At 55.2% G+C, this 22,178-nt stretch overlaps 1 protein-coding gene and 2 long non-coding RNA genes across 10 annotated transcripts in view; 1 reads left to right on the top strand and 2 right to left on the bottom strand.

Annotated features, from left to right (window-relative positions):
- Adarb1 (adenosine deaminase RNA specific B1) overlaps positions 1 to 22,178 on the bottom strand; it is a 73,586-nt gene that overhangs the window by 25,994 nt on the left and 25,414 nt on the right. For 3 of the 8 annotated variants that reach the window (XM_048803787.1, XM_015478857.2, XM_015478858.2), the window contains exons 3-8: positions 21,446 to 21,520; positions 16,351 to 17,282; positions 13,384 to 13,498; positions 11,616 to 11,802; positions 10,973 to 11,148; positions 9,784 to 9,952 (exon numbers count right to left, since the gene is read on the bottom strand). In XM_048803787.1, coding sequence (XP_048659744.1) covers positions 9,784 to 9,952; positions 10,973 to 11,148; positions 11,616 to 11,802; positions 13,384 to 13,498; positions 16,351 to 17,282; positions 21,446 to 21,473 — 1,607 coding nt within the window. In that variant the 5' untranslated portion in view covers positions 21,474 to 21,520. The remainder of the gene's footprint in view (positions 1 to 9,783; positions 9,953 to 10,972; positions 11,149 to 11,615; positions 11,803 to 13,383; positions 13,499 to 16,350; positions 17,283 to 21,445; positions 21,521 to 22,178) is intronic. The other 5 variants (XM_048803784.1, XM_048803785.1, XM_015478856.2 and 2 more) reach the window with 5 other exon arrangements.
- Positions 19,889 to 21,343, bottom strand: LOC125616996. The gene is made up of 3 exons (XR_007347857.1): positions 20,426 to 21,343; positions 20,220 to 20,240; positions 19,889 to 19,987 (listed from the first exon to the last, which is right to left on the bottom strand). It is a non-coding gene; the product is annotated as an uncharacterized LOC125616996 (long non-coding RNA).
- Positions 20,223 to 20,881, top strand: LOC125616997. Its single transcript, XR_007347858.1, has 3 exons — positions 20,223 to 20,360; positions 20,467 to 20,635; positions 20,768 to 20,881. It is a non-coding gene; the product is annotated as an uncharacterized LOC125616997 (long non-coding RNA).

Below are 22,178 nucleotides of genomic sequence, written 5' to 3'. Positions count from 1 at the left end.
CTTAGTGCTGCGGAAAGGCATATGTGTCCAAAAAATGTACATAAGCCCAAGGTACTTTGGAAGGATATTTTAACAGGACAATGGAAAGGTCCTGACCCAGTAATTGTCTGGAGTCGGGGTTCTGTTTGTGTGTTTCCACAGGGAGAACAGCAGCCGATTTGGATTCCAGAGAGACTAACCAAAGCGATTTCTACAAAAAGAAGATGATTTGGCTCAAATCCATAACAGCTGATATTCAGAGCTCCAGCTTGGCTATTCTTATATCTGCAACAGTGGTTCTCCCACACCTGGAGGCTAATGAATAATGAACACCATTAAGGCCTATTTCAAATGTAAAAAACCTTGGGGCTTGCTTGTGGGAATACCTTCAGACCCATATGCAAGTTACAGAAAAAAGGATGGGTTATCCAAAAAGGAGTCAAACCCAGGTGGTAACCAGGATGCTTTTTTCAATATCTATTTTATTATTGCCCTCTCCCACACCATGAAGTTCTATTTTATTTTTTGAGCTCATACAGATCTAAGTTAATGTTTTTCTGATCAGTTTTATTTTTTGACTGTGAAGTTTTTAAACATTGCAATGGAGATTTCACCTGTGTAAAGCTACAAGGCCTTTATGTGTTTATGTTATGTGTTTTATGTTATGTGTGCACATTTGTGTTTTGTGTTGTATGTCTGTATGTGTGTATGTCCATATATCACATATGTGGAGCGCTCATGAAAAAATGGATCCAAAAATTTTTATTATTCATGTGATTTAAATGGTTTAATTTAAATTGGGTAAACAGGTGTTGAGGATTGTTTAAATATGTGAATAAATAAGGAGGTTAACAGATCTGTTTGTTTACTCTCACCTTTCCTTTTCATTATATTTAATAATTCTGTTCAGGATAATGTAAATTGTTCAGAAAATTGTTTTCTTTGTGCCTGTTGGAATGTTACATAATTTTTTTCTAAGCATCATTGCCAGAATTCCTATCTTCATCCCAGTGCCGGGGAAGACAAAGATGAAACCAAACTACAGCTTCTTCGATAGTTATCACAACAAACTGTATAAACTGATGCATCAATGAATAATAACTCAACAAGTAATGCTCAATCAAGGAGTCGATTTACTTTGGGAGGAAATGGACATATTGATGGATTCCTCTGCTTTGAACTGCTTACAGAACTTGCCTGGACTATGTATCACTTGTATGCATTGTGAACTATCTGTTGGTGCAGCAAATTGTGGTAGTGCTGGCGTATCTTTGCTGATGGTATCATTGGTGGTACAATTTTCCAAAAAGATCCGTCAATTGGCTTAGTGTCATGGCATTTCTGTATCCTCCTCTCTTCTGCTTGTGATGGTCTAAAATTTGGGGGCCAACAGAGGTGAGGCAAAGAACCTCACCCCCCCACTGGTGCAAAGGTCAAATTTGGGGGCCAACAGAGGTGAGGCAAAGAACCTCACCCCCCCGCTGGTATAAAGACCTATCCACAGGTGTGGCTGTATGCTGGACCGGTAGTCAGTGACGGGTAAGATCCAATTGCAGTGGTACCAACCTAAGACAGGAGGCAGACGCCTTGAGGTCAGCTCATCCAATGACGGGTAAGAACCATATGTAGTACTGGACAATCTAAGACAGGCACGATCCCTAAGCCACATGCTTGGTGTTTAATTAAACAGAAGGGGGGAGATGCTGAGAGCCACAGATGAGTCGGAATGGCCCCTGGCATTTTACCAGAAGTAATGGTTGTGAGGCGAGCCATTAAGATGATGCTGGATTGATTCAATTGTATATTAGACCTTTACTGTCCGCCTTGGGCACCCGCTACTTTGGAGTTCTGGCGAGGATTGCCTAGGGAGTTCGCGTTGGTTGGGGAAGTTCCAGGAGAGGGAGTTCCGGTTGGTGTGTGGTGTGTCCCGGAGAAGGCCACGTGGGTGGCGTTCGGGGGAGTTTGGAAATAAAGTTTGTTCCTGCTTGAGTGGCTCGTGATTTGTGCCCAGCCAGACTGCGGCAGTAGACCATGATGAAGACAGAATCTCAGAGGTGGAAGACAGCGTTCAGATACCATAATAGGGAATGAGTCATAGTGACCAGAATATATAAGAACTCTGGGACAATGTTAGGAGGCCAAATAAAAGAGTCCTTGGAATTGAGGAGGGCTGTGAAATGCAGGGCTAACAACGTCATGGAGAACCCAATCTTCAGAGAAATAATAACAAAAAGTTCTAAACCTTCAGAATGAGATGGATATCCAGATAAGGGAAGCATTTAGAACTGAAATAGACAAGATTTAAAAAGGATCTCTTCACAGTGCTGGGGACGTGGCTCAGTGGTAGAGCACTTGCCTGGCAGGTGTAAGGCACAGGATTCAATTCTCAGCACCACATATAAATAAACAAAGAACCATTAACAACTGAAAAAATTTTTTTTAGAAAAGGGCCTCGTCACTACACATAATCAAAATGCCTAAACATATAGAACAAGGAGGACTTTAAAAGCCTCAAGAGAAAAACACCAGGTCACATTTAGAGGAAAGCCAATCAGCATTACTTCTGATATCTCAGCACCAACTAAGATCCAGGAGGGCTTGAATTAAGCCAATGAGAAGGAGGGCCAAATAAAACATTAGAAAGAAATCAAAATGAGAGGGATTGATAAACATCCCCATTGAGTGTAAATGGTCTCAACCCTCCAGTTAAAAGACACAGGCTGGCAGGATGGATTAAAACCAAGGCGGCCGGCTTCCGGCTGGAAATGAAGGAATGAACTCTGACGTGCCGTGCAAACAGAGCCCCAGACAAGCCTACGTAGTCACTCCCATGTGTCCAGCCAAGCGGAATCCAAGCCACAATTAACCAGAAGAGAAAAGGAAGGTCACTTCATCCTGGTTAAGAGAACAATCCAACAGGAAGGGGTAACGGCAGTAAATACTCATGCCCCCAATGGTGTATCTACATAAAGCAGACAGCATGGAATCCAAGTCCCAGGGAGCCACCCTACGATAATACAGTGCCCTCTCACCAACATAGAGGTAACCCAGACACAAACTCAGTAAAGACTCTTTGGACCTTTAAAATTTTATGGGTCAGTCGGATGTGGTGGTGCATGCTTGTAATCCCAGCAACGCTAGAGGCTGAGGCAGAAGGATTGTGAGTTGGAGGTCAGCCTCAGCAAATTCATGAGGTCCTAAGCAACTTAGTGAGACCCAGTCTCAAAATAAAAAATAAAAAGGGGTACAGATGTAGCTCAGTGGTAACATGCCCCTGGGTTAAATCCCTAGTGTGTGTGTGTGAAATAAATCACAAGGACTTAACAGACATCTATAGAATATTTCATCCAATAATAGCTAAATTCACTTTCTTCTCAGATGCTCACAGAATCTTCTCCAACTCTTAACAAATACAAAAAAATGATATGATTCCTTTCATCTCATCTCAACAAAATGAAACAAAATTAGAAATGAACATAAAGACCCTATAGAAGCTACATAAACACATGGAGGGTGAGCAACACACTTTTGAATGATGAGTGTGTGCTAGAAGAGATCAGGGGAGAAATTTAAAAATTCTTAGACACAAATAAGACTAGTGATACAATACACCATAAAGGCAGTTCTAAGAGGGGTGTCTAGACCTACAAGCACCTACATAAGAAAATCAGAAAGATCCCAAATGAACAACAGAATGATGCTTCTCAAGGCCCTACAAAAATAAGAACCAACCAATTCTAAAACCTGTAGAAGGGATACTCAAGATCAGCGGCAAAGTTAATGAAATCGAGAATAAAACACAATACAAAGGTGCAATGAAACACCAGCCTTTCGTCAAACTAACAAAGGAGGAGAGAGATTACCCAAATTCACAGAATTAAGAGACAAGAGGAGAAATCATACAATCACAGAAATCCAGAGGATCACTGGGGACTGTTTTGAAAAGTTACACTCGAATAAATTGGAAGTCCTAGAAGAAATGGGTATATGTGTAGATACACACAAGCTGCCAAACAGAATCAGGGGGACATAGAACAGCAACCGAAACAGACCAATAACCACAATGAGACAGAAGAGTAATAAAAAGCCTTCCTACAGGAAAAGCCCAGGACCAGATGGATTCTCAGCTAATTCTTGCACCTTTAAAGAAGAATAATGCCAATGCTCCTCAAATTGTCCCACTAACTAGGAAGGAATGGAACACTCCAAATTCACTCTACAAAGCCAGAATCAACTCCTACCAAAACCAGGTAAGGACCCTTCAAATAAAGAAAACTACAGACCAATATCCCTGATGAACATAGATGCAAAAAAAATCCTTAACATTAGCAAATCATATTCAAGAAAATGTTAAGAAATTGTACATCACAACAAAGTTGATTTTATTCCAGGGATACAAGGATGATTGTTAGCAAGTCAATCAATGTAGTTCATTACATAAAGATAATTAAGGATAGAATCACACAGCCATCCCAGTGGATGAAAGCTAGCCTTCAACAAAACCCAGCACCCGTTCATGATAAAAACACTAAGGAGATCGGGGTAGCAGTCATCTAGACATTGAGAAACCCAAGCACATCATAGTGCACGGGGAGGTCTGGAGCAAGAGAAGGTGTCCACGCTCATCACCCCCATCCCATGTGGCACTAGAGACGCTAGCCAGAACAAGCAAGAGAAGGAAATAAAATGGGCAAATAGGAGAGGAGGAAAGAAGATTCTCACGGTTGCTGATGACACGATCCTATACTGAGAAGATTCAAAAAGCTCCACCAACAGACTCTAAAGCTACTAAGCAGGTCACAGATCAGCACACAGAAGCCAGCAGCTTCCCTGTCTACCACAATGACTGCTGAACAGACACCAGGGAACAACCCAATTCATAGCAGTCTCAAAAAAAAAAAAACCAAAAAACCCACACCTAGGAGTACCTCTAACCAAGACACGTACAGTGAAAGCTACAGAACTCTGAAGAAAGAGGCGGAGGGCCAGGAAGGTGGGAGACGCCCGCATCCGTGGAGAGGAGAATCAACCTGCTAACACGGCCATGGCACCCAAGCAACACAGACCCAAAGCCGTCCCCATCAAAATACAAATGACCTTCTTCACAAACTAGAAAAAACAGTCCTAAAATTTATTTGGAAGAACAAAAGTCCCAGAATAGCCAAAGCATTCCTGAGACAAAAAAGCAAGGCTGGAGGCCTCACCCTGACTACGTGTCGGAGCTACAGCAACCAACCTGCATGGCACTGGCTTCAAACCAGACCCAGACCAACGGCACAGAACGGCCCACATCTACTGACCCTTGACAAAGGGGCCAAGAAGACGCCTTGGAGAAAAGACGGCCTTTTAACAAATGGCGCTGGGGCAGCTGGTTATGCTTGTGTAGGAGAAGGAAACTAGACCCTTATCTCTCACCTGCACAAAAAATCCACAAAAGGATCAAAGACCTCGGAATTAGACCAGAAACTATGCAATTCCTAGGAGAAAACGGAGATCAACACTGCAGCATGAAGGCCAGGAAAGGACTTTCTCAGAAGGACCCCAGAGCTGAGGAAATAAGGCCGAGAGTGAATAAACGGAAGGGCACTGAATTAAAAAGCCCCGCACAGAAAAGGAGACAATCAACAACGTGAAGAGAGGACCCTCGGAACGGGAGAGAACCACCGTAGCTGCTCGTCTAACAGACGATGAATATCCAGAATAGGAAAGAACTCAAACACTTTACACCAAAAACCAAATAATCCAATTAGTACGTGGGCAATGAACCCAACAGGCCTTTCTCAAAATAAGAGATACAAATGGCCAACAAATACATGAAAAAATCTTCAAGACCATTAGCAATCAGGGACGTGCAAATCAGAACCACACTGAGATTTCATCTCACACCAGTCAGCATGGCGGCCACCAAAAATACACTAATAAGGGACGCTGGAGAGGATGTGGGACCCTTGTCCATGTTGGTGGGACTGTGAATCAGCACAGCCACTGTGGAACCGGTGCAGAGGGTCCTCAAAAGGCCAGGCCTGGCACCACCACGTGACCCAGCCACCCCCTCCTCAGTAATTACCCTAAGGATTAAAGTCGGCATGCCCCAGTGACACAGGCACACCATGTTGACAGCAGCACGTTCCCCACAGCCAGGCTGTGCCACCAGCCAGGGGCCCCTCAGTGGACGAATGGATAAAGAAAAAGTGGTTTTTACACAACGGAGTTTCTTTTTAAATTTTTATTATTATTATTATTTTGTAGTTGTAGATGGACAGAATGCCTTCATTTTATTTGTTCCTCTTTATGTGGTGCTGAGGATCGAATCCAGCGCCTCACATGAGCTAGGCAATCACTCGTCACTGAGCCACACCCCAGGCCCCACAATGGGGTTCTATTCAGCCATAAAGAAGTTTGAAATCATGCCTTTTGCAGAAAAGTGAACTTGAGAGCATTATATTAAGCAAAAGAAGCCAAACTTGGAAGGCCGGGGGTCAATGTCTTCCCTCCTCTGTGGAAGCAAGAGAGGAAAAAGGAAAAGAAAGGTTGTGGGGTTATCCCACAAATGTCATGGAAAGGGTCCAGGGAAGGAGGGAAATGCCAGGGAGGGACACGGGCCGAAGCGCACTGCTACGAGATGTGCGCCACCAGGAGGGTGGCAGAGATGTGGGAGAAGGGAAGAGGTCACCAGCACAGTCAGGAAATGCCCTCGGGCGGACGGAGAGGGCCACAGCTGGCCAACACCGCGGGATGCAGCGCGCTGGCTCGGAGCCACGCAAGGTCTCGCATCCACACTGCAACCCAGCACCTCCCGGACCAGCAACAAGACGCTCAGCCAGATCCAGCAGGAAGCAGTGAGCAGGGAGGAGAATCGGGGAAACCGAGAGTGCCTTTGAGTAAAAAGCCAACAAAACCGACAAGCTCTTGGCTACCGTCACTAAGGAAAGTAGAGAAACTTAAAAACCAGAAAGGCAAAAGGAAATAGTAGGACCGCCGCCGCGGTCGTGGAGAGAACAGAGGAATGACCAGGAAACAGCAGGCGGCCGGCCACAGCTCACCAGGAAGAAACCCAGAACCTCACTAGGCCACGGTGGTGAGATGGAGAGCCACAGACACCTCCTGCGGAGAGCAGCTCAGGGCCACTCGGCCTCGCTGCAGAATCCCACCGACACACACCAGCACCAATCCTCCCGGAATTCTTCCCAGAAATCTAAGAGGAAGAATCACGTCCAAGCTCATCCTCCGAGGCCAGCATCACCCTGGGATCACAGCCAGATGAGGACGCTACAGGAAAGAAACCCAGATCAGTGTTTCTGATGAATGTTAATAAAAAACCCTCAACAGAACACCACAAATCAAGGCCACAGCATGCTGCAATCCCAGGCCACCAGCAGGGCGCTGGCTCGGGAATGCACGGCAGTTCACCAGGGGACCTCCATCCGTGCTGCTGACGGCATCAGCAGAATGAGGTGCAGCACCACGCATCCTCTGGAGTGGGGTAGGATGAGCACTAGGCAGATCTGACCCCCTCCCGTGACAGACACAGGAGTGGAAGGGTGGCACCTCAGCCTAGTGAGGCCAGCTGTGAAAATCCCACTCCGTGTGAACTGGACCCAAGCACCAAGTCCAGCACCCAGGCCAGGATGCCCATGGGTGAGTGACCTTGAAGAGGGCGATGCACACACCTGTAATTCCAGCAGCTCAGGAGGCTGAGGCAGGAGGACGGCGAGTTCAAACCAGCCTCAGCAACTCAGTGAGGCACCAAGCAACTCAGCGAGACCCTGTCTCTAATAAAATACAGAATGGGATACCAAAGCCAACCAAGAATGAAACCCATCAAAACCGTTAGCCAGTCTTGGTGAGAGAGGTTCTGGTTCTAAACTATTCATTTACTATTGTTATTAATGTTGACATAATCATAAGATCAGTGACCAATTCTTCACCAACTAAAATGGCACAACTCTCCCTGAAACAAACTTTACTGGGTATCATGAAGCCTTTCGAGAACAACACCGTGATTTAGGGAAACTGTGGCTACCACTGTGAACATACAGGCTGCAACATTCCCTGGAGTCACCAGTGAGTGGAGACTCGGAGACGCCAGGGCAGACAAGCCCTTACTGCAGTGGGCTCTTCTGCTGTGTCCTCACAGATATGAGAGTCAAGTCAACGAATGCTGACCCAAAGGACCACACGCATGCTACTGGGAAGAGCCTCGCATAGCCGTCCCTCCCGATCACAGCCAAACGTATGGGGAAAATACAAAACAGGGCTGGGACGTGGCTCAGGGGTTAGGCGTTCCTGGTTCCATCCCCAGTACCAAAAAGGTAAAGAGGGTGACGCTGCCACCAAGCAGGGAAAGGAGCTGGGGAGACACAGGACGAAGGAGACCAGCCGTGAGGTGCTCTGCGCACCACAGGGCCCGAGAGCAGGCGAGGTGGACGGCCCTGTCCCTCAGCAGGACCTCTGCCTCCCCACTAGTGAGAGCAGCGTAAACCAACCCGACTCCCACTTGCAATGTGCAGGAACGGCTCAAGGCCTGGCAGGTAGGGGCCAAGGGGGCGACCACTGGGTGCAGTCCAACCTCCCGGCCAAGCACTGACTCCAGACACTGGCAAGTGCCTCAGAGAGGCTGGGCGTCAGGGTGTCCGCGACGGGGTGGGCGTCAGGGGGTCCGCGACAGGGTGGGCGTCACGGGATATCCGTGACGGGGTGGGCGTCAGGGGGACCAAGATGGGCCAGGTGTGAGGATAGTAAGGCCTCTAGGTGGGGCAGTGGAAGGACACCTACATGTCCCACCCACATGTGCCCCTGGAGCACCTGGGTGGTGACTGTGGGCAGTGACTGGCAGGTGAGGAGCAGAGGGCAGCTCAGCTGCTCTACCTCTGTATTCCAGGACACACGGACACACCCACGACCATGTGCAGGCAGGCGGCTGAGGCTATGCTGGGTAAGGCTGAGCCGGGGGTTCAGGTGAGACAGGTCTTTTTTCCCTGACATCAGGTTTTCAGGTTAGGGATCTGGCACTGGTAAAGTCTGCAAATGTTCCACGTCCCATAATCTGACACCCGCCACACACTGGCCCAGGCACTGCAGATGACAGACTCCACCCGCCACACTCTGGCAGGACAGACCAAGTGTAGGACTAACCCAGCCCCAGGAACTTGGGGATCCCCGCCCCATTCAAGAACATCACAGACGAGGTGTGTGTGGTCCTCCCGTGGGTCAGTGTGAAGACAGGCTGCTCGGCCGCCGTGTGGCCTGCCCCTCCCGGGCCAGGTTACAGGCTCATCACCCGGGTGCCCGTGTGCGCCGTAACTGCACGTGGGCTCTGAGAGGTTCGGGACGGGCACTGAGCCTTGGCGCCACAGATGACCTGCACACAGCTAAGAGACCAGGTGGCTCCCGGTCCATCTACTAGGGCGGCCAGCCGAGCAGCCCCTACTCTAGGCTAGGGGCTCTGAGCTCAGAACGCCTGCCTGTGGCGGGTGTGTGGATGTCAGCCACCCTCCATGTCCAGGGAGAAGTCCAAGCACCAGGGCTGTCCCCTCTGCTGCTGAGGGGTCCCGTGCCTCCCTCGGGAGAGGGCGGTTCAAGATGTCACCTGCAGTGCACTCGACACACCCTCTGCCTGGGCATTCAGGAATGAGACCTGAGGGGGCAGAGCATCCTGGCAGAGGCAGCCTCTGTCCCTCCAGCTGGCCCTGGAAAGCTGCAGTCCTTCAGAGGGCATGGGAGCACCCACAGGGGACCCAGGAAGGTGGTGGGCAGGAAGGCCTGGCGTGTACGGCAGGTGGCCCGCAGCCCCGGCAGCCTTACCGTGCTATCTTGTCGCTGCAGGACATGGTCAGCAGCCTCTCCCCCTGCAGCACCCCATCCCACGTCTGGATGCTGGCGTTGGACCGCACTGGGATCGTCCCCTCGCCAGACTCAATTTTTGTCCGCAGCTGTCCCCTCGCTTTGCGGTTTGGATGTCGATCTGAGGGTTCTAAGAGAGAAAGCAAGGTCCAGGCTCAGGGTGGAGCACCAGGCCGTGGCACATCCAGGCCTGAAGTATCCACACACATGCAGCACGTTCACGCCACCTACACAAGACACTCATGCAGCTCAGGTTTACAGAAAGGACTCAGGAAGGGGCCTCCGTGGGGGCCGGGCAAGGAGCCTTCCATTCCCACTGAGACGACTTCCATCAAGACAATGGTGGGAGAGAACAGGAGGGAGCACCCAGGGCTGCTGACTTGGGCCAGGGGCATTTGTTGTAGCTTACCCCTGGTGTATCAAAGAGCTTTCTGTAAGGTGTGCCGGCGCACGGCCACCATTAGCCCTGGGGCATCCACTGAGTGGTTTTCACTTTCTCTCTCATATATTTTTTAAATATCTTTACTTCATTTATCTGTGGTGCTGAGGACCAAACCCAGCGCCATACGTGTGCCAGGCGAGTACTCTACCCCTGAGCCCCAGCCCCAGCCCTCTTTCTCATATTTTAATAGCAGCCACTCGCTGGGGAACTACGTTGGCTTTATAATCAAGGAAGATGATGTAACCAAACCCGCAGTGTGGACGGACATGCCCAGCCTTGGGAGAAGGACATGGATACAAACTGCCACAACCAGGGCCCTGGCTGGCGGTGACGGTGGCCCACTTGGCACCAGTGTCCACCGCTCCTGAAGTAGCGGCTCTGTGCTTGGGTTACACGTTAGTCAGGGAGCGCGTCAGGGAGTCAGTCACCACACACACAAGCACCAGGCACCCGATTCAGACACTCGGGAGTGGGTGTGGGTACGACTGTGGTCTGACACCTTCACCCTGTTCTCAGGACTCCGTTAATCAGAAGTTGCATTTTCCTTTCTTGCTTTAGAATTGGCATTTTGCATTCATTAGCATTTTCTAGTTAAACGGCCACTTGGGAAGAAGGAGCCCATGCTGTGACGGCATCTCCCATCGGACCCACACCCAGGACGCCGCGTGCTGCGCCTGCCCTCACTACGGGGTAAGTTTCCTTGAGGACCTGCTGACTGCTGGTCCAGCCTCACACCTTCGAGCACCGGCTCGTGGGGCGAGAATATCCGGGCGTCTCCGCAGGGAGAGGTGCTGATGTACAGGTGGAACTGCACGGTGTCCTTCAGCCGGAACCCTCCTCGCTCCGACTTCTGGAAGATGGAGCTCTTCTGGTCCTCTTTGCTACTGCAAAACCAACCAACAAAGGAACAGTGGCAGAGGTGACCCGAGCTGCTTGTGTTGAGAGGGAGGGTTTTCAGGGTGCTTCCCACAGGCAGGCCGGCTTAGTGGGACCTCAGGCCACCTCAGGGAGGGCCAGGTCATTGAGCAAGAGCGACTCCTGCCCCCCATGCGTGTTTTCAAACAGCAAGACACAGCGCGTGGCCTGGCGAAGGAAGGTCAGGCCAGGCCTGGGGCCCCGCAGTGTGGGAGGCTCCTCACGTCCACATTGCACGGAGCGAGACCACACGGCCTTCGCAGGCCTGGGGATCACAGCCCGGCCACGTCCACAGGGCATGTGCCTGCCTCTGTGCCTGCGCATGTGTTCCTAACTCGGTGGCTCTTGGGACTGAGGCGGGCAGAGCAGGGCAGCAGCGGGATCACGCCCACATGCTGTTCCAGGGTCTGCACCGCGTCAGGGGCTCCGCACTCACTTCAGGTAGAGCTCCAGCTGCGCGTAGAGGAACCTGAGCAGGGAGCGGCGGGCGATGATCTCCGCGTGGCAATCGTTCAGCGCCAAGCCGCGGTCGCTCATGTACTCCCCATTGATGCACTTGGTCCCCGTGGACACACTGATCACCTTGGCGTCCTTCACGTCTGTGCCTGGAGGGCAGGAGAGGGCTGCAGCCACGCGGGACCGCCCAGGCCTCCAGGTCACAGATGATGAGCCGCCCCGCCGCCTGCCGCCGCCTGCCCGCCTGCGCTCACACCTGCCCAGCCCGTCCCTGAGCACAGGGCCCTCATGCAGCAGGGCAGGTGCACTGCCCCCCCCCACTGCCCAGGAACGCGGCACCGTGAAGAGACTGGCCAGCTGGGCAGTAAGGGTGAAGCCAGAACCAAATCACCCAAGAGGTGCAGCAGAGGGCTCGAAGGTGCCGAGGCCCCTCACGCCGAGAGCCCGTCATGTTCAACCATCCTGGCGAGGGGCCACCTGGGACAGCCTTGCGGGACCGGCCACAGGCCCAGAGACCGACTGTGAGCTGGGTGGGGCTCAGGGTACAGCCTAGCACTTGCCTTGCACAGAGGCCCTGGGTCCCACCCCCTGTGCCAGAAAAGACACAGTGACCTGGGTGGGGGCTGGTGGCAGCCTCGCCTTGTGGCCAGGGGTGAGAGGTGCCAGGGTCGGCGCCCTGGCAGACCGTCCTCAGCAGGCTGACTCCCGGCAATGCCAGGCCAGTGCTGCTGCCCCCTGGCTTCAGACGCACTTTTGGCTTTGAGCCAACGATCACGGGAAGATTCAGCATGTGGTGCCACCTCTTCCCCGGTGACTGGGCACCTGAGGGAAGGAGCAGCTGGCCTCACCCCAGAGGGCGTGGAGCTCGCAGGGAGCCAGCTCACAAGTGGCACCCTAACACCGGCAGGCCCAGGCGCCAGACACTGGGGCTCACCTGAGAGGAGCCTTGCAGTGGGTAGGCCGCGGCCAGCAGCACAGCCATGACCACAGCAGCCACGGCTCCCGGGCACCAGGCTGAGCACCAGACTCATGGCCCCCTACAACCTGAAGAGGTGGCCACCTTGGGAGAGGGGCCACGGTCCCCTGCACAGGGAACCAGGTTTCTCCCTGGCTGGCAGGTGTCACCCTCCCCACCTCCCTCCCTGCCTGGCCTCTGCCTGCACTGGAGAGTCCATGCTGGGTGACCCATGCTGGGAGTAGAGCCCCCAGGAAATAGGGTCCTCTCCTGGGCCCCACCCCACCCAGGGGCCAGGCACTGGCTTTTCCTCAGAGTTCCCAGGAAGGACCCCAGCTTCTTTCACTCCTGGAAACTTCTGGAAGAACCTGAAGGAATTACCAGAGCTTCCCCCGCCCCCTGACCTGCACTCCCCAGCCGTCCTGCCCCTGGTCGAGCCCTCCTCGGCAGCCCTCGGCCTGGTAGCCTGGCGCCAGGAACACAGCACCAAGTCCTGCTCCTAGGCGTAGGCTCCCCGTCGGCTGCCTCAGGACAGGCAGAGGCCAGAGGCCGTCCGCAGGAGGAGGACAGGAGGAGCCCTCCTGGGCTGGCCTAGGCGTCAGGCCCGTCTGCTGTGCCCTGGGCTGGGGTGGCCTGAGGCGGGGCCTCTGCCTGCTGACACAGACTCTGCCGAGCTGCACCGCGTCCAGGGGAAGGGCCCAGGGCAGCTACTGCCTGCACACACAGCCCCAGCGATGAGAGCAAGGCAGACCACACAGGGAAACAGGAGGGGTAGACAGGTGGACACGGCTACCTGTGGTCATGACGACTCCAGCCAGCACTTTTCTGCGTGCGTGAGGTGAGGAGAAGTTGTCCGTCAGGTCACTGAACTTACCCAGGACCAGGCGCGAGACGGCATCTGCCAGCACCTGGGGAGGAAGGACCTGAGGTCAGGCCTCGTACACCTGGGAGCCAGCGCCTCTCCAGGCCAACACACGCGGCCCCTCACACAGGGACGCTTGCGGACCATGGCCACCCCAGGGACCACTGGGTAAAGGTGACAAATGTGTGTGTGTCCTCCAAAACAACCCTTGAAACAGGGGCCAAAATGTCATGCGGGACTCAGCTGGGGGTCCTCCAGGCCCCCGGCCCCCTCACCTGGGGAAACGCCGGCCCTGGATCTGCTGCCCTGCCTGCTGACCCTCAGCCACCCTGCTGTGGCCACAGCACTTTCAGGGAGGGAACAGGCTCCTCTTTGGCCCTCCTTGTGACAAAGGGCAGCTGGAGGAGATGTGCTCAGGCCAGAGAAGCTCTGCGCATGACCGCATGTGAGCGCGAGCCGCACTGAGCGTATGCCTGGAGGGGGAGGTGCCAACACGGCAGTGGGGACGCCTGGCCACAGGGTGCCCTGCTTGAGGCAAGTGCCTCTGTCAGGCCCCAGAGGTGGGCTTCTCGGCTTTAGATTTATCTTGGAGACAGTGACAGAGTCTTTGGGGTGTCAAGCCAAGTCTGCCAGATGCCACCAACTCACCTGTCGGCACAATCCAGTGGCCCCGGCAAACCCCGTCCCCCCAATCCTCGGGAAGCAGTTCCACAGCGCACGGCAATGCCACTGCTCCCAGGGGCCAACCTCCTTGGGCAGGATTGTCCCCGTCACTGCACAGCAGATACCAGGGCATCCAGGGCACAGGACAGGGCAGGTGTGCTGCGGCTGGACCCTCAACGCCCTCTCAGCCCTGGGGACCTCAGCAGCACAGGTCTGAGGGCAGACAGGGGCCAGCGAAGAAGGCCATGCAGGGCACTCACACCCCGGGCAGCAGGTGGAAATCAGCCAGGAAATCAGCTGCTGTTGCCTGGGAGCAGCCCAGCACCCAGTGCCCGGGGAGCGGAGAGCTAGAACCACGACGGGTGGCTGGCCTCGCGCCCTGTGGTGCAGAAGCAGCTCCCCTCTAAGTCCAGGTGGCTGTGATGTGGAGGTAGCAGGCCCTGCCAGCCAGGCCAGGCCACGCGTCCTAGCAGCCACACAGCAGCCCGGGAGCCTCCACAGCCTGCCCCAGCCCTGAGGTGGATGAAACCCCGGCAGACCTCACGTGGCCAACACTCTGAACTCCCTAAGCCCCTGTGCCAGGAATATGGGGAGGCAATCCTGAACCAGGAGGCTGGGCCTGAGGCCTTCCAGTTACCCCAGGAAAACAGCAAAGACTCCTGTCCACTCCAAAACAGGTGCTCTGAAACTTTCAGGCAGAAAACCGCAGAGCCCGGCAACATGCCCAGCAGGACCGGTCCTGGGAAGGCCCACCCTGGTCCTTTGAGCAACCCAGGACCTCGCCTGATCCCTGAGGGCTTCAGGAGACACTGTGGAGGGCTGAGCGGACACAGGAGGGGACACAGGAAGGGTTGGGAGGACACAGCTCCCACCCGAGGTTCTGGACTACAGAGGGCCAGAAGCAAGCCGGGGCCTGCCAGCCGTGCCCCTCCCCACAGCCAGGCCCCACCAGAAGCCCTCCCAAGCTGGACACTCGGTCCTCTCCTCACTGAGGGGGCTGAGGCACGGCCAGGCCACAGACCCCTGGGCACACTTCCGTCTGCTTCCCTGCGCTGTCCTTGTCCCCTCGGGGCCTGGGTGAAGACCCACAGCAGCTGAGCATGCAGGGCTGGAGAGCACCGTGGACGGGGACGATGGGCACGGCAGACTTCTGCGCCAGTGGAGAAGCCCAAGCCAGCCACGGGACCAGGGTGAGGCTCCCCTGGGGAGCTGCTGCTGCCAGTCTGCACAACGGCAGCCGGACCAGCAACTTGGGGAGCGATACCGGCCAGGGCAAAGGAGGGAAGCAAGCACTGGTTCCCAACGGCATCCGCTGTCCCTTCATGCCGACGCGGCATTCAGTGGCTAGAGGCAGAAGAGAACCAGTTCCTCCTGGTCCCGGACTCCAGCTGCAGGGGTCAACAGAAACCCCGTATTGGTCCCAGGAGGATGTAAGCCTGCCTGGTCCTGGTCTGGGGGGGGGGGGGGGGCACTGGCTCCCCAGAAGAAGGCGCGGCCAGAGGAAGCAGCACAGGAGTGGAATGCCGTCCTCACCACAGACCAGCGGGACTCAGGCTCCAAGGACAGAAGCCAGACTGCAGCAGCTGGGCCTCCAGAGCCAAAGGGCCAAGTCCCTCCCTCTCGGATGCCACCAGAGCCACCTGCAGCTCCTCTCTTCACCTTGATTTTATCAGGGTAGGGGACAAGCCTCAGAGGCTGCCCATGTCCCGTCAAGCAGGAAGGAGCCTCACACAGACACCACGCAGGGCACTCAGGGTGCAGAGACTCCTGGGCAGCTGGTGGGCCCTGGAGTCCTTGTGGACGCCCCTCTGGCATGTGGTCCCCATGGCCCCCAGCACCTTCTCTGCCCCGCTAGGCTGCTGCCTGGGGAACGCAGCCTGGGTCTCCTGCTGCTCCAGCCAGCAGCCCTGACCTGGTGCAGACTGCCCTGGGGAGGTGAGTGAGCATCCACTGAAGGGCCATGTCCAGTGTTGGGCTCTCCCCATCCTGACAGGGCTTGCTGTGGGGACCACAGGTCGTGACTGAGACTCGGCCCTGGGGACGGGGTCTCGGGAGTCCCTGCACTGCCCTGGACAGCCCCAGCGTGCACTGGGGACCACGGCCTCTCCCCGACCCGGCCATGAAATCAAGGAGAGCTGCCCGGCCAGACTTACCAGCCCACCTCCTGCTGAGGCAGAGCCACGCTGCGCCGTGTGGCCAGGCGCGGGGCTGCTGCTTCAGCACGCGCCTGCTTACCTGTGGTAGGTGCAGCTGCAGCCCCTCGCTGGGCACGGGCTGGCGTGACGGCGTCTGGTCCAGGTGCAGGTTGAAGATGGTGGCCAGGGCCGATTGTGCCGCCCGAGCCTTGGCCAGCTTCTTGTTCCTGCCCGACCCCTCGAAGAACTGGCCGTCCACCACCACGGACATGACGAAGCTCTTGGCATGGCTCTCCCCGCTCTCGGAGAGGAAGTCATACTTCAGCCCTGGACGCAGCTCGTTGAGGATCATCACAGGGTTCTTCCCGCTGGGTGGCGGGAAGGGTGGCGGGCCCGGCAGGGGGGGCTGGGCAAGGCTGGCGGGCACAGGTGAGGCCGACAGGCTGAGGTCCCCGCTGGAGCTGAGGGACTCGTCTCCATTGGAGCCCATGCAGAAGGACTCCACCCGGTCTGGGGTCTCGAAGCCATTGAAGAGCGTGTCAGGGAAGTCGGCCTGGTCAGATGTGAAGTCTGTGTGCACGGACAGGGTCCTACCCATAGCCAGGTGGGCCTCGGAGGCATTGGGAAACTGGACGAAGGACCTCAGGGCCTTCTCTGCAGCATGCAGCTTTGCCTTCTTCTTTGTGGGGCCAGAGCCCTCGAAGACCTGCCCGTTAACCTCCACAGACATGACGAAGAGCGGGGCGTGCACGGGCCCCGTCTGGGAGAGCAGCGTGTACTGCAGGCCGGGCTTGATCTCGTTCAGCTGCATCAGTGCATTCTTGGGCAGCACGGGCCCTGGCGCTTTCCTCCGCTTCTTCAGGCGGTACCTGGAGTGGCCATTGCTGCCCTCCTCCAGGGGCCGCTTCCGGCCAGTACCACTGCTGCCCCCACCAGGGAACTGCAGGCCCTCACCAGGCCCAGGGGCACTGCCGTCCTTGGGGGACACGATGTCCAGACTACGGTTCTCCTTGATGTCAGTGCTGCTGGAACCTGCGGTGCCCAGAAAGAGTAACTTGCAACGCCTTCGTTGCAGGACCTTGTAAATGCAAAATTTACAGATTCCTTGGCCTCTTTGCAACGGTGAGTGGTGTGTGTGTGCCCTGCTCCTCCCTGCAAGCCCGAGCAGGCCCTTCCACCAGAGAACTGTCAGCCTCGACACTGCACCCAACAGTGGCTAAGTGGCCACCTAGCTCCCCTGTGGCTTCTGCCTAAAGGGGAAGTTGAAGAAGTGGTTCTGGGGGTTGAGCCCGGGGCGCTCAGCCACAGGCTACGTTTCAGCCCTTTTTGTTTTTTCTGAAACAGGGTCTGGCTAAGTTGCTGAGGCTGGTCTTAAGCCTGCAGTCCGGCCTCAGCCTCCAGAGCTGCTGGGTCACAAGCCTGTCCATCCTGCCTGGCAAAGGGTGAAGAATTTTAAGAGTCTTTCTACTGAGAATATTCTGAATCATCCAGAAATACTTTACTCGATCTTTTCTAAATATTAGACAGTTAGTTAATCCCCCAAAGTCCCCATTAATTAGTCTGTGAAATGGCAGTGTGTCGGGACAGACAGATGCCCATTCACCCAGGGAGCCCCTCTTGCCCAAGGGCACCCACCCCACGATGCCCCTCAGTTTTAAACTGCAGCATCTCTCACAAGAGGAAGCAGCACTTTAAAACACATTCACAAATCAATTAATTTTTTCAGTTTAAAAATAGTCAACCAATATATGTGACCATTTCACTTAGTTCATAATTCAAAAAAACTGTTTACATGATTATATAAAACACTATGACTTTTTAGAGATTATTTTTGAAGGACACGACTTTATTTCTGGTATTCATTTGAAATTTTTCATTATATGCAGGGATCTTTACCTCAGAACTCTTAATATGTTCCATGATAGAAAAAAAATACAAGCACAAAATACAAGATTGTTGTGAACAGGCTTCATAACTAAGTCTGGCAGTTTTATATTTTAAAAACAACTCTCTGATAGGCCTGCAGAATGATCTCCTTATCTACCCTTTAAAGATACTTCATAAACTTTAGAATTCTAGAAATATAAGGCAAGATGACCATGACTCTGATTTTAAAGGGGAAATGAGCACTCACTCTCCTGTTAAGTTGGACAGAGAGGCAGAGCGGCTCTCTGGCCAGCACCAAAGGACCCTGTGTGAAGCCCCCACTCGCTCTGGGGGCCCTGGGACCCACTCAATCCCAGGACACCCCTGGAACTTGAGCAGTGCCCAGGGAGGACTTGGGCAGCCACTCCCTGTAAGGCCGGGCAGGTGCTCCTGCTACTGGCACACTGAGGACCCGGGAAGGCCCTGGACACTGCCCTGACACCAAAGGCCGCTGGCTTAGACCTGGGCTTCCCTCCACGACCCGAGTGACACACACACCACTCCTCCAGTCACAAAGCTGCCGGAATGGACACTAAATTTCCATTTATAACATCCTCCAGCAAAAGGCCGGTAGGTTACTCCTTTCGGAACTCAAAGGAAGAAAAGGTTAAAAGAGCAGAGCCGAGACGAATCAGAGGTCAGTAAGGGCAGCGAGGACGGCACGGCCAGCTGTGCACAGGCCTCCGCAGCTGCACAGGACATCAGCAGGGAAACCCCGCGGGACGCCGGACACCTCTGTAGACCCACAGCCAGTGGCCAGTCGTCCCCCAACAGCTGCCTCCACAGTCTAGAGACCACAGGACAACAGCTCCCGCCCGGTCCCGCCCACTCCAGGGGCTCCTCCATGGCAGAGGCTGGGGAGCTGGCCACCTTCTACCCAGGACCCCCAGGCACAGGAGGCGAGTGTGACCTGCGAAAGATCCGTCCTCACGGTGCCTCTGGGACAGACGCCTGCCCCGCCCCCCGCCAGCTGCTGCCCTTCAGAATGACAGACGGACGTGGAGCCAGGGCGCTCCCGTGTTGGCTTGGACCCCAGCTTATCTTCTCAGGAAAATGGTTCAGGAGGGTTCTCGTCAGGTGACTGCCACAGGCTCCTGTGTGGATGGCGGTGGCCTGGGGACCCGCAGGCATCCCTCAGGGAGTCACCCCAACACATGGCTAAGTGCCTTCTGAAATGAGGCCACACTCACTCTCAAAAATTGTGGCAAAACCAGAAATGGCAGAGGAACTGGCAGCAGAAACCTATGCCTGGGTTTTGAAAAGCTCTCAAGGGCAAGACTGAGCAGGACAGTGATCTGAGAGACACACCACAGCCCACCCACCCTCAAGGCAGGAGAGACCGACAGTCCCCACGCAGGGCAGCAGGGGCACAGGAACTTCTGAGGGCTGCTGGACTCGGTGGCCAGCAAGAGCAGGGCCACGGCCTCTGCTGGTTTGGTGTGGACTCTCAGGAGGTACAGAGAGCAGGTGCTAGTGGACGTCACCACTGCTGCAAAAGGGGACCGGCACACGAGGCTGCAGGCACTCCTTGAGACGGAAGCACCCAAGCACAAACACAGGTCAGCCGGGCAGGTACATCCGTCAGCCGGGCACGTCCGTCTGTCAGCTGGGCACATCCATCTGTCAGCTGGGCAGGTACGTCTCTCAGCTGGGCAGTACGTCCATCAGCCGGACATGTAGGTCCGTCAGCCGGGCACATCTGTCTGTCAGCCATGCACGTACGTACGTCAGCGTACGTCTGTTAGCTAAGTACGTACGTCTGTCAGCTAAGCACGTAGGTCTGTCAGCCAGGCACGTCCGTCTGTGGGCACCTACGTCTGACAGCTGGGCACGTACGTCTGTGGGCACGTACGTCTGTCAGCCGGGCACGTTCGTCTGTGGGCATGTACGACTGTCAGCCGGGCCCATACGTCTATAGGCACGTACGTCTGTCAGCCGGGCCCGTACATTTGTGGGCATGTACATCTGTCAGCTGGGCATATTCGTCTCTCAGCTAAGCACGTAGGCCTGTCAGCCAGGCATCTACGTCTGACAGCCGGGCACATATGTCTGTCAGCCGGGCACCTACGTCTGTCAGCCGGGCCTGTATGTCTGTCAGCCAGGCACATACGTCTGTGGGCACCTAGTTCTGTCAGCCGGGCACGTTTGTCTGTGGGAACGTACGTCTGTCAGCCGGGCACGTACGTCTGTGGGCACGTATGTCTGTGAGCACCTAGGTCTGTCAGCCAGGCACGTTTGTCTGTGGGCACCTACGTCTGTCAGCCGGGCACGTTCGTCTGTGGGCACCTAGGTCTGTCAGCCGGGCACGTTCGTCTGTGGGCACCTAGGTCTGTCAGCCGGGCACGTTCGTCTGTGGGCACCTACGTCTGTCAGCCGGGCACGTTCGTCTGTGGGCACCTAGGTCTGTCAGCCGGGCACATCCGTCTGTGGGCACATATGTCTGTCAGCTGGGCACGTACGTCTGTCAGCCGGGCACGTACGTCTGTGGGCACCTATGTCTGTCAGCCGGGCCCATTTGTCTGTCAGCCAGGCCCGTATGTCTGTGGGTACCTACGTCTGTCAGCCAGGCCCGTTCGTCTGTGGGCACCTAGGTCTGTCAGCCGAGCACGTACGTCTGTCAGCCGGGCACGTTCGTCTGTGGGCACCTAGGTCTGTCAGCTAGAAACACGACCTCGTCCCCTGACGGCCTGCACACGCTCCTGCCTTCAACCCTGGGATGGAGCAGCACTCTCCACACCTGTGACAGTGTGTGACAGAAGGAGCCTGAGGCGCTGGTGGCCCAAGAACCTCCCAAAGAACGGTGTGCAAAGGAAAGGTCTAGAAGTGCTGGCCCCCAATTCCCAGACCCCGGGAGGTCACTGGAGCCTAGAGATGGTGAGACCCTCCCAGAGGCAGGAGCTGACAGTGTCCCGGCATGCCCAGCAGCCAGGCACCCAGGTCAGTCCAGGGGACATCTCTGAGTGCCCAGGTGAATGCTGAGCATCACTGCCAGGACCACGCTGTGGCACACCCTCACAAGCCGTGTAGACTTACGGGCTGTACACCTGGAGGCACATTTCCCCCAAAATGACAGCTAGTGACGAGAAAGGAGTGAAACCTGCCCAGGGGACTGGAGGGAAAGACCCCATGGACACCACAGAGATACGGAAGAGCGCGCCACCGCCAAGACCCACATCGGCGTGCCCGGGTGGTCGTGCCAATCAGGTGGGCAGACCCTGAGTCGGACGGAAGCTATCTGCCGGGCACTGCGCGGCGGGCCCAGGTCTTACTCATGTTCTCTTCATCTTCTAGGTCCATGGCAAAGTGCTTTTGAGAGCTTCTTGACTGGCGGAGACTGTTTCTGTCTGAAAGACAGCAAGAAAACAAGGCTTAGTGTGACTGTCACGGAGTGGAGGCAGTGGTCATGGCCCTGCCCCGGCACAGGCCTGGCCGGGGATCCAGCACCTCCTCGCAGCACCAGAGCACCAAGGACCCCAGCTGGGACCCCTGAGAGGAGGACAGCGGAGGGCAGAACCGGGGTCACAGCCAGGGGCCAGGACCTCACACTCCACTTGGCCAGTGCAGGGCGTGAAAAGCTGGGAACCAGGGGTAACCCACCCTGGGGCGAAGCCCAGTGACCACACTGCTGACCACACAACTCAATGAGTCCCCCCACCAGTGACTGTCCAGTTTTCACCTGGGTCGATGTGAGGCTTGGAATGAAGCAAAGGCACATTTGAGATCCACCGGCCAAGCTTCACCCAGTACTGCACTACGAAGCAGCTGGACAGACCCGCGAGTCTCCAGGTAACCAACCAGCCTCAGGTGACCACGGCTGGATTCCCAGGAGAGACCCAGGACTCGGTGAGGACAGGTGCTGTGGCTGCCCGTCCCTCGCCACTCTGCACAGTCTCCGCCCAGCATCTCTGACAACCTTCATGACTGTGCTGACAGTTGGTGACAAAGAACCTCATCACACTGCACCAGGACAGGGCGTGAGATTCCGTAGCGATGTTGCTTTTG

Source organism: Marmota marmota, unplaced genomic scaffold, assembly GCF_001458135.2.
Source record: "Marmota marmota marmota unplaced genomic scaffold, marMar, whole genome shotgun sequence".
In the NCBI taxonomy this organism is placed as follows: Eukaryota; Metazoa; Chordata; class Mammalia; order Rodentia; family Sciuridae; genus Marmota; species Marmota marmota.
The sequence above is the reverse complement of the archived record's forward strand: the minus strand, read 5'-3'. Positions and strand labels throughout refer to the sequence as shown.